The 16,952-nt window shown below is 42.7% G+C and overlaps 1 protein-coding gene across 1 annotated transcript; it reads right to left on the bottom strand.

Annotated features, from left to right (window-relative positions):
* Positions 1-2,709: 2,709 nt before the first annotated feature.
* Positions 2,710-16,339, bottom strand: MIA3 (melanoma inhibitory activity family, member 3; the record flags this gene model as incomplete). The annotated part of the gene is made up of 22 exons (XM_010011666.1): positions 2,710-3,604; positions 3,960-4,113; positions 4,955-5,031; positions 5,159-5,227; positions 5,335-5,466; positions 5,582-5,679; positions 5,936-6,003; positions 6,095-6,130; positions 6,254-6,314; positions 6,415-6,516; positions 8,065-8,203; positions 8,337-8,427; positions 9,078-9,133; positions 9,993-10,116; positions 10,227-10,349; positions 11,112-11,216; positions 11,420-11,491; positions 12,360-12,470; positions 12,588-12,665; positions 12,822-12,910; positions 15,023-15,044; positions 16,208-16,339. Coding segments are annotated over 22 exons (2,265 nt in total), but the record flags the coding sequence as incomplete, so codon positions are not given.
* Positions 16,340-16,952: the final 613 nt, after the last annotated feature.

The raw sequence follows: 16,952 nt of genomic DNA, 5'->3' as shown, positions 1-16,952 counted from the left end.
AGAGGAGGATGCTAGGCAGAGTTGGGTGGCCATAGAGCAGCTCTGTGGCAACAGTTCTGCTTTGGTCAGGCCAGGAGGAGGACAACTGCAGATGAGAACACGCTACTGCGATCGAACGGCCTTGCCTGATCCACTTGTGCTCAGTTCTGGATACATGTTACAGTCCTTTAATTTACTGTTACTCCCTCATAGAGCTGACTTTTCTGTATCTTGTCATAGAGTTATTTGCAAAGGTGGTGGAGGATGGAGAGAGGCTGTCACCAGTTTAGTGCCAGCAGCAGAGCTTTTGGTACAGCAGGTCTGGCTGGCAGGTAGACCCACCTTTGACATGAAACTGCTGTTCTTGGGGAAACTGATTGTATGCAGTTTTCTGCCTATTTTGTGCAAGTCTGGAAACTTAACTCTAAAAATTACCTTTTTATGGAAGTAGATAGGATTATCATTTATTTTCTATATTTTTTTGGTGTGTAATAAGCTGCAGGACATTGGCTTATTATGACACACATGCATTCAGTTGTTGACCTAATAAAGGGACAGAAGTAGAACCCAGTCAAATCTTTCCTATATTTGCGTGGATATTTAATACAATAAGGTTTGAGATACTCCTTGCATATCTAACTAGTGCCTAAATACTCTGCTATGCTAACTAAAGACCCAGCCCCCAAAATAGTGTCAATTATTGGGTTTATTTTCAAGTCTGGAGGCAGCTGCATCACCCTTTCCTCTTTTCTGTCCTGTAATCTTGAGATGTTAAACAATGTGTTAATGGAAGGGATGTTACTTTTCCTCATGGTATTTGTCTGGCTGCAGGCGAGTGTTCAGCACTTTTGCCTTTACCCTATTGATTAGGATAAAAAGCTATTTTTGAATGTCCTAATCTTCTTGCCTTCCCCCTGTTCTGGTATAAGTAGGGATGACATTAGGTGTGATGACACAAGTCAGCAACACTTCCTTATATTCCACTACTGGTTGGAGGGGGGAAAAAGTGCAATTGAATTTTCCTGTTTACGGGTCTTTTACAATACCCCAATGGATACATTGAATATCAAACCCTGAAATTACATCCCTATGAGTTATGGAAGTACCTCTGAATGCAGCATTCTGAATACTGGACAAAAGGAGGATACCTACAGTCTTAAAAAGTCAAATTGTCCTTTGAACCCTGCAAAAGGATGGAAAGGAGGCACTGGTCTGTGGTGGCAAATAAATCCCAGCTTGGGCAGCAGCTGTGTTACCTGAAGTGCTTCCTGTTTTTGGGTTTCTCCAGCCTGTGAAGAAGCTGCAGTATGGAGTGTCGCTGCAGTATGGAGTGTCCCTGCAGCACATTCAGCCCATCTCCTTGGCCAGGGATGATGCTGAGGCTCCACATGGCTCCGCTGTCTCCAGTGTCTGCTGGTGCTACTCATGGCCGGCTGGTCCTGTGTCCCCATGACCCGCAGCACCCGAGATAGGCAAGGGAGGGGACACTGAACATCCCCCAGCTCGGTGCTGGGATGATGCTCCTGGATGTGCTCCTGGATGCCAAGAAGCTGCCTCTGCAAGATGGATGTTGATCAACGTGCATGTTAACAGCCACCACGCCAACGGAACACTTATGCTTGAATTGCAAACCCCTTGTTCCAGCTGCTCCCCTCTTTCCCAGCTTGTAGATGTCTGTATTAACTCCAGTTATATCAAATGGCAACTCTGAAGTATTTTTGTTAAATACACAAGTAGAGCTTTGTATTTAACTAATTGTGAACCGATGGCTGTAGAGTGTGAAATACCAGTTTTAAAGTTGCTTCTATCCTTTGCGCTTTTTCCGTGACCTCTCTTTTACTGACAGGACAACTTCCTGCTCCCACCACCACCTTCCTGCATTGCTTTATGTTGCAGTGACCTTCTACCTTGTCTTTCACCTTAAATCTAAAGCTTAGTGCTTGTACTGTAAGAACGCAACACCAAGATGGCAAGGTTAAAGGCTGCTTGTGCTCTGGCAGTAAAGGTATGACAGCCTTTCAGTGGGGTTTTTATTATTCCAAGCTGTTTTCCTTTTTTCCTTCCCTAAAGCTTACTTTAGTACAGAGCACTTCTGAAAAACCTCAGTGTCTAGATAAGCCTTGTACTAACACCAACATTCAGGGCCGCCCTGAGCATCTACAAACACAGGATGTGCCTTTAAAGCTATTCTGTGTATGCAAACCCATTTAAAGCACTGCAGGTGAGCACAGTTCACATACAACCACTCCACTTAACAAAGGAAAGAAAAACAGTAGTTTTCCATGATGCAAGTGAAAAAGGCTGTAAAAGTACAGTAGCAGTAAGTCCAGTACAGTAAATAGCAGTGGCCTTACTGCTAAGGAAGCTGAATTGCACTTAACTACCAAGTAAGAGGAAAACTTCTCTCTCAAACCATGCTTAATGCTGCAAGCCAGTCATGAAAGCCAAAAGCCACCATAAAATTTCTTAGTTTCTGAAATCCTGGAGCACTCAGCTGCATTTCCAAACTAACTACACAAAATGGTCAAGATGTCCAGCTCTGCACTGCCCTTCAGCTGAGGAGGGCAAGGTCCCCCCGTTGTCCTCATTCACTTAAAGCGCGAGTAGTTCAGGGTAACACAGTCATTCACCTCATCGCAGCAGCAGTTGTTCAGTCTTGATCCAAGTCTCTGGTTCCATTACTGAACTAGTATCCTTTCTGGACAAAAAATGGCACTGAACCAAAGCCTTCAGGATTTAGCAAAAGGAATTTTGCTTTTTATTACGACTTTCCTTTGCATACAGTGTCATTTGTGCTTCCGATCTCAGACCAGGCATCTTTTTTTTCCTCTGAAAAAAACCCCAACAAGACCTCACAATCCTGATGTAAACCCCTGGCCTACAACAACTGCAGCTCAATGATGTGGTGGAGAAGGCAGGTAGGAGAGCATTTTACTTAAAAAATTATTTCCACAGGAAATGATTCAATTTACATTTTGTCACGGAATTAGTTCATTCACCAACTGGTTACAGAGGCTACATTTAATTAAAACTAGCCACACAGGTACTTCCTTTCTATTGCACGTTTAGAGGAGGTTCAAGTCCATCACAAAAAGGTTCTTGCAGCCCAAGAGGATGGATGAGTTTAAGGTGATCATAAATGCACATGTCTGTAGCAACTGGATAAAAATTAATCCTGCCAAAGCCAAAATATACTGAAATGAGACAAATGGCCTCAATCAGAGAGCCATTTCCTAAAATCCTGACTGTAGGAAGTGCGCTCGAGTCCCATTGTGCTGAGCTGCTGCCCGGGCGCTGCGTCAGGGGTTCTGCGCTGGAGGCTGTGCATAGTCCTTTGGGGCTGCGGGTGCTGGAGGGGCTGCGGGGCAGTCCCTGGCTCCCAAGGGAGGCAAGTCTCTGCTGGGAGAAGGTGCATAGTCTCTGGAGCCAGGTGGGGGGAGCCGTGGGCCTGGAGGATAATCTCTGGGGCCAGGAGGACCTAGGGGTCGAAAAGGAGGGTGCCCACGTCCATAGCCCCTGGGGTCTGGAGGTGGTGGGAGTGGGCCAGGAGGCAGATCTCTCACTCCGAAGGGTGGGCCGGGTAAGAAATCTCTCGCAGCTGGAGGTGGCAAGGGAGCACCACGAACTGGAAGGGAAGGAAAACACGGAGTTAAATGAAATCTTGCTTTAAGCTAAGTGCTGAAGCTCCAGACTTGCTCCTCATTCCTTCATTTACCAGAGCAGCTCTGGGGTGGGACACTGTCACATGCAGACTTCACAGGCCATGAATTACATTCCAGGGACTTTTGGCTGCTGGTTTCCGTTTTAGACTCAACAAGGAATACCTTGGCACTAAGAAGCCTGGAAAAGCCCACTTGTCCCAGCTTCCTGGGCAAGGCAGCAGACCCCACAAAGCACGGGGATGGCAGGCCTCAGCTTTGCGGGAGGCTTCTGAGAAGCACAGTGGGTTTGAGTGTCAGCACACAGCAATGTGACCGTACCTAAGGGCACAGGGAGAGGACGAGGCCCAAAATGCCCACGGAGAGGAGCCGGTGGCGGTCCGTAGCGAACAGGCGGTGGAGGTGGAGGTCCCATCACTGGGGAGGTCATGATAGGTGTTGCAGGGAAAGGTGGGCCTTTGGGACTGGCATTAGCCTGTGCGAGATGAGGTGATACTGAGTGTGTTACTGCATCAGAGAAGCATGGACACTGCTGAACACCACAACCACTCCCCCAAAGGCCAAGAGGTGGAAGAGAGGGAAAGAAGAAAAACAAACACACATCCCCAAACACATTAAACAGGGAAAGTTATTGCACCACCATTGTCCCTTCACCCAGAGCACTGCCTGCACTATGTAGGAGTGAGTGCCTAGTGTACCCTCTGAGATGACAGGTTTTCTGTAGCTAAAGCTGTCCTGAAGAAAAGTTTGATCCCTTCTGAAGTGTCCTCAGTGGACACCCCTTTGGAAAAGGGCCTGGCACCTGGAATTACATATGGAATTGTGCTTAAATACCACAGTTAAGTCAGCTTCTTAGGATTATTGTTGTAGTCACTCCACAGTGTTTTGCCTGCAGTCCTTAACAAGAAAGATCTCATTTCCTCAACTCCTTAAAAACCAGACAAAAACTGTTCATCATTAGAGAAACCTTTTGAGACAGATGTAAAAGCCCTGGGTTAGTTTTGCAGAGCATTCTGTTATTTAGCAGTTCAGAACACCAAGCCTGTTATTCCTCTCCATCAAAGCAGAGTCATGCCATGTGCAGCCTCTGAATACTCACTGTAACTGGTTCAAGAGATGAAGGTGAATCAGCAGCTGCCCAGGGGGCTTCAGACTCTTTGGGAGAGGGTTGCTTTTTGGGTTTTTTGGACAGCAAATAAGGATAGTGACAGGATATAGACAAGACAGAACATGATACAGTTAAAGAAGCAGCAGGAAGTACAGCAAATCATGTCTTAGAAACACTTCCTGAAGGTCAGGGGTTTTTTTCAGCTTACCACTACATCCATTGCTGAGGAAGGGGAGGAGGTTCTTGGCCCACTACTGATGAGGGATGCTACAGCAGGCCCAAGGTCTGCAAAGAGACACAGAAATGCATGTCCTGCCACACTTGGGCTAAGGAACATGGCTTTCAATTTACATTTCTAAAGTGAAAGACTAGTGAATAAGTTGCAGTTGTTTGCAAGTCCCATGTAACTTACCCGGAACAGACATCCTTCCAGCTAACTCTGGTGGTCTTCGTGGAGCAGGGGGGCCATCCACCACTGCACCTTAAGGGAAACAAGAACCTAATCAAAATATACCTGAGGTATTTCTACTTTTCCTGGGTCTGCAGCACAGAAGACAGCTACCACAGCACGGAAGCCTCACTGCTTACCAAATTCACCTCTGGAGCCTTCCCTGCGAGGAGCAGAAAGGGGCCGGGCAGGAACTTCAATCATCTGTGTGGGTGACGGATTTCCTCCACTCACAGGTGACGGGCCAAAAGAGCCATCTCTGCTTAAAGGCCCTACACCAAAGAATTAAACCCACTTGATTTACTTTTCTACAATACATCATAGCCCTATTTTTTTAGGCTATTCTGGCTCAAAGACCAAAGTTTTGGGAGAAAAAGCAGCATTTACCTCGTCGTGGTGGGACCTGGCGGTCGGGTCTGCCTGGAGTTGGCTTTACAATTAATGGTCTTTGAAGCATGACAATTTTTTGGTTTACCTCTATTAATCTGATTAAAAAAAACAAAGTGTTTATTATTCAAACAATACACGAGTTACATTTGTTACAAGCCAAACTGCACTGTCAAATGGTACAACTTTCAACAAGAAATCTTACTTTAACCTTTAAAAGTAGTAACTCGAAGATGCATTACACACTCTGAGCAAGCAGGCTGCCTGAGCACCTTACACTGTTTGAGCTCCTTCTCTCCCAGGCAACAGGCAGCATGTTCAAAGAGCAATAACAATGGTCTGTACTGTACTTACTTTTGCCTCAGGTTGGCAGCTTCCCTCTTTTCTTCAGCCAGAGCTCTCTCAGCAGAGCGGGCAATAAGCTGTTAGGGAAAATTTTGCCAACTGCATTAACTGCATCAACCTGGAGCCAAATACAAACTGTTTGTGCTGGAAAAGGAAGAATGTTCTTACCCAATTGTCATGTGCCTTTTTCTCATGAGCAGCAATCTGAGAAGATAAGAAGTGGTTTGGTTTATTTTGTCCAACTGCTAGTATTTCCACTAACTCACTACAGAGCATTGGAATGATGCAGTAAAAGGTGACACCATAACCAGTAAGCAAGAAGTTTACCTGGTTTTTGTAAGATCTCTCTGTTTTTTGCAATTCTTCTTCCATATCTTGGATCCTTTGCCTGTACAAAGGGAAAAAGAGGGGAAGGGGAAAGCTTTAAATGAGTTTTCATCCACAGCTGAAATAAAGGAAAGCAAAGAGTCTTTAGAAACTGAAGTTACTTGTAAACTTTCACTTCCTCAATGGCCAGCACGGCTTTTTCATCCGCAGCAGACAACTTCTGCTCCTTCTCCTGACGCTCATACTCTTCCTGAGTTAGTTTTCTGCATGGAAAAGCAAAACAAAGCACCAGCTATTCCACCATCCTACATCTACTACATCTCAAAATCAAAGTATTCCCCTGCTAACAACAGTGATAAAGCAGAATCTGTAAAAATGGGTGAGACTACAGAGAGAGAATAAGGAAGGTTTGGGGTTTTTTAAGAGACAGAAATACTGTTTTCTGAAACCACCAGCCAAACCCTTTGTGTATAAAACCTGAAAATTAAGGATGCAGAGTTGACTGGAAAGTTCTGTCAGCAACTAAGTTTTGTCAGAATCCAACAGCTGCAGACAGTTCATCTCTTTTCAATCCCAATTCTACAGATGGTAACACAGATTTACCACGGTGCAAACAAGGAAATACACAGAACTAACATCTAACCAAGAGAAATTAAGAAATGAACGTGCAGTGGAAAAGGAGAAAACCAGGACCCAGGTGATAAAAACATTCAACCATGTGGAAAGAAGCTTCTTTCTAAGTTTTCTCTGTGCCAATTTATTCCATGACACATTTCCACAGTCTTTTTATAAGCTCATGGTTCACTAACTTTTTCATTTTTCATATGTTTCTGGAAGTATTTAAAAGGTTCTTAATACAATCCTAACATACAAGAGCTATCCCACATAACTGGAACCATTAAACTAGTAGGAAGTTAACTATTGCTAATAACCATTCCTTGTCTACATGGGCATACATAGAATCATTCTAGTCAAAAAGCAGTAACAGGCAGTGTAACTTCCTAAAAGTTTTGGAAGTTATAAAACCTCTTCAGAGAGGTCAAAAGGAAGTTTTCTGAAAGGTGGGCTACCCTTTACCTCTCCACTATGTGTTTACTACACCTGGATCCTGAAGTTATGAGGTCAGAAGTTTCACTACTGAGGTTCTTTAGCTTGTTCCAACCCTGTGCTTCCCCCAACCTACACATCTGAACCCTAGAACTTTCAGTTGCTTCTCCACCACTGTTTCAGCCTTCCTACAGAATTCAGCTGAAAACGTCCCTGAATCCTATCTCAAATTTTCCCCCAAAGTTCAGATGGTATTAACAGGCATTTCAGTAAGTAAATAAATGAACAAGGAATGAACACAGATACACAACTAGTTCTTCAGTGCTAGCAACTCACTCATCTCAGCTGCACCACAAACTCAGCCTTCATTTATCCCTTTAAGAATGCACAAAGCTCCCACAGCTAAAATACTAAGTCTCCTAAAGGATGAGAATTCAATTCACTGAATTGAGGTCAAAGTAACTGAAACAAATCTCAATGGCCACTCCTCTTCTTGACATTTCTGGACAAACCACAGAATTTGCAAACCAAGCCACATGTCTCCCCTCTCCAAAAGTTGCTTGTTTTTAACAGTAGAAGGCAATATTGTGTGGAACAGTGGAAAACATAAAGAAAGGGTACTAGCTTCAACCATACTGAAACAGTAACCATCACCTTGCATTCCAAATACGAATTTGAGTAATTTGATCATTCTGAGCAAAGAGCATTTGGATAGTGCCTACGATATAACACGCTCTGTTGTAGAACAGTACTCAAAGGCTTACTTCTGGAGTGCCATCTCCTTCTGCTGGTAAAGCTCCCCAAGAATCTCCACTTTTTGCTGTAGTGTTTTGCATTCATTTTCTAGCCGAGCTTTGGCCGACTGGAACGAACAGGAGTCATGTTCTAACTTTTTTATTTGCTCTGTTGGAGAAGCAAAGCCAAGTGAGGAAGTTGAAGGAAGTTGCAATGAGAACCATTATGCCCCGTAAATGCTCTGTTTCCTTTTAAACCACAAACAGCATTTCATCTTAAACAATTCTTTTGCTAAGTCTACCTTCCAGCTCATGTCTTGCTGTTACTTCATCACTCAGTTTGGTTTGCAGAAGATTTCTGTCCTCTTCAACTATGGATAACATAGTTTTTACCTGAAAAGAGGAGCAGAAATTTATCATCTTAGGCATTGCAGTAACGTAGCTGTGTTTATTAGATAATACTCTGCTCTAGTGACACCCCAATTGGAGTACTTTTTGCAGTTCTGGTGTCCTCAACATAAGAAGGACAAAGGGCTGTTGAAGCAAGTCCAGAGGAGGCCACGAGGATGATCAGGGGCTGGAGCACCTCCTGTATGGAGACAGGCTGAGAACATTGGGGTTGTTCAGCCTGGAGAAAAGAAGCTGAGTGGAGACCTCAAAACAGCCTTCCAGTGTCTGAAGGGGGCTACAAGGATGCTGGAGAGGGACTCTTCATCAGGGACTGGAGCAACAGGACAAGGGGTGATGGATTCAAACTGAAACAGGGGAAGTTCAGAAGTAGTTACATCTTCTTCTTCCTTATACTAGATGTAAGGAAGAAGTTCTTCACTGTGAGGGTGCTGAGGAGCTGGAATGGGTTGCCCAAAGAAGCGGTGAATGCTCCATCCCTGGCAGTGTTCAAGGCCAGGCTGGACAAAGCCTTGGGCGACATGATCTAGTGCGAGGCATCCCTGCCCATGGCAGGGGGTTGAAATGAGATGATCTTGAGGTCCTTTCCAACCCAGACCATTCTATGACTCTACGAGATATCTTGTGCAGCATACCCTGGAGACATCCATCATCTGCTTAATCTGAGTCTTCATCTTCTCACTCTCATTATCTAGAAGAGAAAACAGGTGTTTCTTAACCCCAATTCCCTGGAGTCTACAGCTGTTAAAAATAACACTCCCTACATTTTAGTCTGGGTTAGGCCCCCTTACATGGTAAAACAACCAAACCATACCAAAAACCAGGGGGAACAAAGCACAATAGCAATTCCACAACCAGCACAACGGAACTATTAGATTTACTCCAAAAGGCATTCAGAAGATTCTTTATTGTCATTACTTCTAGCCACTACACTAATATTAATTTGGATGCAGTATCTCCTACTGGACATCGTATCTAAAAATCAAAATGTGGGAATTTGCAGACCACATATACCATATGGTTATTAAAATAAAAAGGGGGGTGTGGAACAAAAGGACTTCAAAACCACAGATGTAGCAACATGTGCAACATCAGGAACAACAAACTGCCAGCACTGGGGCGACAGTAGTTTTGAAAACATCTATTTTGGTCTTTCAGATTTCAAAGATGTGATTATTTTAGTTATCTATCTGGAGATAAGCACAACACTCAACAATTCACATTAAAAATAAATATAGGGTAACACCAACACTGAGATTCTTAGCTTTCAGAATGCTCTTAGTTACTAACCTTTATGTGCCATCTTTAAAACTGTGTCATGACACTTACAATATACCTGAAATGTAATCTAAAAGCAGCTATTGGCCTTTTTAACAGTTTCTCCCTTCAGTTAGGAGGTATTCTGTGTTTGAGAATTGAAGCTGGCAGTCTCTTAACCCACAGGCAGGTACACAGGTGGATTCCCCTTGTTTCCTGCATGACATGACATGGACATACCACTGCATACACTTTAGCCACTGGGCATCTCAGCCAGGAGGTAGTCACTGTACCTGGCAGCTCTCCATTGGCCAGGTCCTCTCCTGTGCTCCATTCATGCCCTTCGCCGTCCTTCTTGCCTTCAGATGCTGAATCCGTGTCAAGCTGCTTCAGCTGCATAATGCAGTTAGTTAAAACCTAGTAATGAAAACAAAGGTTTACTGAGAAATCACTCTGTGTTTTGTAAAGCATTTCAAAGTATTTTATGATGTGTAATATTTAAAGCTAGCGTGTTATAAAGAACTTACTTCAATTTCATTTTCCTTGTAGACAAGTGCTTCTTCTATGTCCTTCTGAGATTTCTGATACAGTTTGATCTGCTCACTGAGCTCAGTATGCCTCTCACTCCAACCTTCAGCTTCTTTTAGCAGCTGTAGGAAGCACCAAGGCAAGATGATTACTTGTTTTATTTTTAGCACAAGGTGTATGTAACTAAAGTCTATTTCACTGCCAGCTCTGCTGACAACTGACCACCACAGGTGACAGAAGAAGGGTAAACTTCACAGTTCGCACACTCATCACTAGCCCATTGGTAGAACTGGATGCTAAAAATCTTTCTGCAGTTTATATTATAGGTGATATTACAAATTTGACATTTTTTCAGCTAATATCCCAACATCAGAACCAAAGTGCTCACACACTTCAAAATACAAAGACTCAGCTGCAGTCCAGAGGCAATCAAACTACATTCTTTAAAAGGCCATTTAGTTCTCATACAGAGAAAGAAAGTAGATATTTACAATTATATGTAAAAGAACTGTGATGACATTTCAGGGCTAAAGGCCTCCCCTGTTTACCTTAGCTTCAGAATTGCTTTTTGGCAATCCTTTACCAAACTTCTTTCAGTCCTGATCCCAAGTAGCCATCTCTCCTGACCACAGAATTTCTGTGAAGTTGCTGACAAAACCTGAATTCACTGGAACTGGCAATGCCTTCATGCTAAAGATGTGTGACTCGCCTGTACAAAAAGCTGTGCAGGCAGGCACAAGGGGTTTAAGCTTTATCTTGATAATATGAAATGTAGAATTAAGAAAAGAGGGACATGCTGAGGCTATACTCAAGAAAAGTAGGAATGAAGCCTCAATACTTCATTCAAAACATGAACAAAGTTTCCTGGCCTGGGCATAACTTACTTGCTCCTTGCTTTTTTTCAGCCTGGCATTCTCTTCCTGCACATGATGAAGCTCAGATTTCACCTTTTCTTCACTTAGTTTAGCTTCATTAAGGGCTATCTGCACCTACATATGAAACAAAAAGGAACAAAAAGACGCCAAACTGCAATTGAGCAAGAGCTATTCAGTTACCTGATGAAATGGGAAAAAGGAATATACACACAAACAAACTGGAATCTGCCAAGCTAGTGTTCTCTGTTACATCCTCGATATGAATTTTCCTGGTACAAGAACTTGTGACTGTTGACAAGGTGTAGATAATGCCTTACCTCTGAAAGCTCCACAGAATGTACACTGATAGCCTCTTGTAGTTTCTCCAGGGACTTCTGAGTTTCGGAGATCTATATAAGAAAATGACTTTGTATTAGTCTGATACATGCCTTAGCCTGAGTCATTTGAAGAATAAATGGAAAGTCAAAACACCACCAAATTCCCATTTAAAGCAGCTGCTAGACTAGCAGCAACATATCGCTGCCTTATCAGCAAGGTAAGGAAGGGAAACATACAGCATGTTAGAACCAACATTCCCCTGTGCCTCTGCCTGTTTGTGGCTAGTAAAGCTCCCTGTACACCTGTGCAGTCTAGAATGAAAGTAACACGTGCTCCTGTCATCTGCAACAACCTTTGATCAAAACAAGACCAAAGGACCTACTGAAGCTTATCATTAATGGCAGAAAAGCACGCTTTAAAAAAAAAAAAAAAAAAAAGAAAACATAAATGCCTCTGCACACCAAGAATGAGGGACAGCTTAGAGAGCTTCATGCTTAGAACTAGATACTTCCTCTAAGTACAGGAAAACATCTAAACATCTCTTACCGACCTGAAACCTTCAGCTCCTATTGTTAAGGAGCTTCCTGGCTCCAGCTACGAAGTACTAGACTAGCCCATGACTTTAATGTATCTGTTTGCGTGTGAAAGCATGTAACCATGCAAGTCCATCAGATCTTACAAAAAACAAAAGCCAACCACTCCCCCACCCCCCAAAAAAACCCCAACACAAAACCCAGAAATTAACAAAACCCAAACAATGCAGCAACAACAAAATCAACTAATCCTCCCCCTTGAGCTTGGGATGAACCTGAAATTTCATTTCAGCTCTCTTTTTGAGGTGGTTCATCTTGTTTGCTCTACCTCTCCCTATTTAGTCATGAGGTTGTAACCAGCTTTTAGGGCACATCAAGTTAAGTACATCAGTGTGATTGTTCTTACTTTGTTCTGTTTCTTTTCATTCTTTTTTCTCTCCGTTTCAAGCAATGTGTGCAGATTTTTTACTTTGTCATCTAACTGACGATTTGCTTCTTCCAGTTCTTTAACAGTATCCTAAAAAAAGGGAAAATAAAAGGAGCAACTAAAGGAAGTTATTTTACTGATGATTTTACTGATATGTTTTCACTGATGTTTCTGCTTTTGGCACACAGACAGTTAACTGTTCCTTACCTTAATCCCTGCAGTTTCATCTGAGAGAACATCTTTTTGTTCTTGGGCTACTTTCACAGATTCCTTTGCTTCCTTTATCTAAGCAGAGAAAGAACCAAACAGAACTGAGGAGATCATCAACATAATATTCAGTAAGAACAGAAAAGAAATAGGTACTAACTGCTGCATGGACTGTGTCATTAAAAAACAGTAACAGAAAATTGGGAAGCAAGGGATGATAACCTAGAACAATACCTTTTGATCATATTCTGATATCTTTTGTAAGATTTCTGTTTTTTCTTGCAGAAGGTTTTTAATCTTTTCAGCAAGTTGCTTTTCAGTCACTAGGAAGAAAAAGAAAGCTTACAGTAACTGTACTTTATATCCTGGGTGGGGGGAAATAAAAGCAAAGCAGAGCTATCATTACTACCACTTTAGGGAACATTTTCTAGTAACAACTAAAACATAAACAATGATAGTGTCGATTCCATAGCTGTCAGCCCCTTCTGCAGGAGCCTGAGCATCTCCAGCTTTCAATTCAAGTTAGGATTGAAAAGAAGACAGTAAAGCACTCAAGAGTGACACAAATCATACAGCTCTTGCATCCACTTCACAGAAGCTTGTCACAGAACACACAGAGGAGCAGAACAGGGTGCTGGCTATACACAGATGGGGTATGTCCAAGGGAAGAATCGGCAGCAAGGATGTCAGAGCAATCTCAGACTGTTGCTGTGACACTCAGGGAGACGAAACACCTTCCTTAAGAACCCCCCTTTTTGCTCTATTGAAACCACACATTTGGTCAGCAAAGATAATAGGATGAAAGCTCTGAAAGACCTACTGGGAACAGAAAAGAGACTCAGCTAGCAGATGGCATCATTAAGCCTCAAGGAACTGCACCGCTTTCTAACAGACTTCAAAAGGGCTGTGACTGAGCAACAGTTCTCTAGGCATACTTTTGTTTCTCAGCCTAAACAAGTTGTCAACCAACCCTTAGGATTCAACAAAAATCATTAACATACTTAAACTACTTTATTGTAAACTAATTTAAAGAACATCCAATTGTGCTTTTTCAAGCCCTAAACCACCCCCGTATTTGAACACCCTAACTCCTGCTTGCCTTGCAGCAGATCCTGCAGCACAAATGGGAAGCACTGGTAGTTCCAACCGCATCCCACAGGGTGCAATGGCAACTGCTGCTCCTCCTCCCCTCCCACATGAGGGCTCCTGGGCCAGAAGATCCCCAGCCCTTCCTGCTCTGTGGAGGAGAGCCAACAAGCATCTGCTGAGGTACAAGGTAACCCTCAGTGGTTTAAGTGGAGCAGGAATCCCTGCATTAACTTGGTCTCACAATTTTACTACTGTAATGAAGAGTGGATAGTAGATTTTATCTTTGGGACCCCAAACGCAATCTACCTTTTAAAGCATTTTTGTCACTGTTAATATTCCTCCATTTCAGATAAAGATTTCAAAAATAACATAACCTTTATCATGCTTTAAGAATATCCATTTGCCCTCAGCTTTAGTAGTTTCTACAAAGTATCATACAGAAGAATATTTGGGGGGGGGGAGGAGGGGAAAGAGGATGAGACCTATGTCTGTCACTTTTTGGGGGCGTGCTGCTAAGTGATTTCTACACCACCAACACGAACTCTTTATGCTCTCCAACGACAATAATTCTTTTGCAGCATAGAAATCACCCTGAATATCCAAGATGGACTTTCTCCAGCTCACCAATTCTGCATTAATTGTATAGAAGGAAACTGCTGTATAACTACACATAAAGTAGAGAGGAATGACTGATAAGTAGTATGGTTTGTGAGGAAGAAAGAGACAAAGAGTTCACGTGAAGACAATTCTTTTACATTTTCATTTTGTACTCTGCTATGATTTTCAGCAATCACCCTTCTTTAAAGTGTACTGAATGGAAAAGAAGTAGAATTCAGTTTTATCTCCTTGAAGCTGGAGAAATGCTCTTATAAGAAGGGATGTGCGAGCTGCAGGAATATCTGCATATTTAGGTCTACATTTAGAAGGTCTCTTTGCAACTGCACAGCGGTCAGTTTCAGGCTCCCCTCAATCCAAAAACAGGAACTAGCTAATGCTTTTTGTGAGAAGAAACAAGCAAAGTCAGATCCACTTCTAGTCAGAAGACCAAACCAAACTCTGCTCTACTACTATTGTACCAATGTGGATCACTTTTACATTGAACAAGGTGGAGCTTTTCCTTGCCCTTTAATTTGCAGGTGCAAGCTGCATTGTTTCTCCTAATAAAGGCATAATCAAAAGCAAACCTTAAATCCTCAGATTCAGTATCTACTGGCCTAGCTTACACATTAACCTCAGAGTGAGCATTCCCCTTGAAAGGGAGTGAAAATGAATACTTTGTGGTCAAAAACAAACTTCAAAACTTTTGCATGCATAAGCATCAAGTACTGAAAAGCAGAGAAACTTACCCTGATATATTCTACTTTTTACCTGCAGAAGAAGAAAAACAAAATTAGCAATAAAAACTGGCAAGTTAAAAAAGTCACCACTTATACACAGGTTAAAGCAGCATATGGAAAACACATCCCCCACTGCCAACAAGAGTGTTGAATAACAGTGCAAACAAGCTTAAGCTGTTTTCTAATAAAAGCTTCTAGGTTAATGCCCTGTCCCAGGGCCCTGGTAAACGTGTGTAACTGTCACTACAAGGGTAGCAGTAACTGCCCACACCCAATTTGCAACAAAGAACATGAAGCCGTTCCACATAAACCAGTCACGAACTTGCAAACACAAAACACACCTGCACCCTGATTCGTGACAGTTGCTTATTTTGAAATCAACAACCTTAAAGAAGAGTTTCAGAAGCTTTCTTTGTATGTTGCTTTATTAATGTTATTTTGCATTTGAAACTGATCTGGCATATTCAATATCAAAGATAACTACCAACATTGTTACCGATAGTATTTAGTTTTAATTTGTTTGATAAAGTATTCCACAGACTTCTAGAGTATATCACCACTGAATTGGTCAGCTGTAAAATTAACTGCCCTATTTGATTTTCATCTATCAGTACCCCAAGGAGATTCACGGCTATGCTTGAGAGCTGGTGATAGTGTTTTTCTCACACAGAAAATGGTCTTCGTAGGAAAGGGAAGGGCAAATGTAAAGTGAGGAAAAGAGTGGGAAAGGAGCTCTCCAGTGAGAATTAAGATCAGGGTTTAGGTTTCTAAATGCAGTGCCGGCAAGCTGGACAACACAAAGGGGAGAGGATTAACTGCTTGTTTTGGAGATGGGAGATAGTCAGCAACAGGCTCAAGCACATGGAAGGCTTCTCATTTCAAAGATTCGATGACCCTTTAACTCAGCCTCCTTCATTTACATCATACTCCCCACTTTGCTTTTGAAACTGCCTCTTACTAAGTAATCCTCAATTAACAGCTTAGAGGAATCGCTTCTTAACTTGAAGGAAGCTGCAACTTACTTTAGCTATCAAGCCCAGCATTTAGTTCACATTAATGCTCTAAAAAGTAGAAGTTAAAACATGAAAGACTACATATTACTTCAACCCCGGTAATGCTGGAACAGTTGAACCATACAAAAGACCACTCAGCAAGTGTAGTATCAGCAGGCTTGCGAGCATGAAGTATACTCACTGAAAGGCATGTTCTCCAGAAAATTATAGCAAGCGTGGCAACCCCCACTAAGGCAGTGATAATAACAGGCTCCCATGGAAGTCCATGGAAATCAGGCCCAGGACGAATTTCCTCAGGCAGGGTAGCAACCAGCTGAAAACCAACAGCATTGAGAACTATGAGTATGTTTTTGATAAATACTCAGGCAAAATAAGCAGTCTGCCAAAGGCTTTTATTCCCTTCATAAAACCGGAGAACCACCTAGATCTTTCTGGCACTTTTTAATGTAAGCTGGGAACTGATATTGAAGAAAACCACAAAGCAGCTTGATGCCTGCACTTCAACTCTAAAGTCTGAGTATGTGCAAGACACCTGACAGTAACAACCTGCTGGCAAGGAACAGCTACACCAGAATAAGCCGATACACACATTTTGTGTCACACTGCACTAGTAGTTATTTGATCCGTTTCCAAATAAAGCTGTAAGGATGGAAATAGATAGGAAAACCAAACAGCTTCACATCAGGATGTTTTAACAACGGCTCAGATCTCTTCCCAGCTGCCACCCTGCTCACAGGGTCAAATGTTATGTGCCTCGTCATACGTCTCTGAGGGCCAGAGAGCACCGAACGCCCGCAAAGGTGTGAGCACCTTGGTTTACAGGGCTGATACAGACACAGCGCTCGCAAAACAAACTACGAGCTCTGCAGAAAGCCACCACGGACAGAACGTCACATTAAAAGGAGGGCACACACCTTTCCCCCTGC

The sequence above is a fragment of the Nestor notabilis genome, unplaced genomic scaffold (assembly GCF_000696875.1).
Source record: "Nestor notabilis isolate BGI_N333 unplaced genomic scaffold, ASM69687v1 scaffold17083, whole genome shotgun sequence".
In the NCBI taxonomy this organism is placed as follows: Eukaryota; Metazoa; Chordata; class Aves; order Psittaciformes; family Psittacidae; genus Nestor; species Nestor notabilis.
This window is presented reverse-complemented; position numbering and strand designations above follow the sequence as displayed.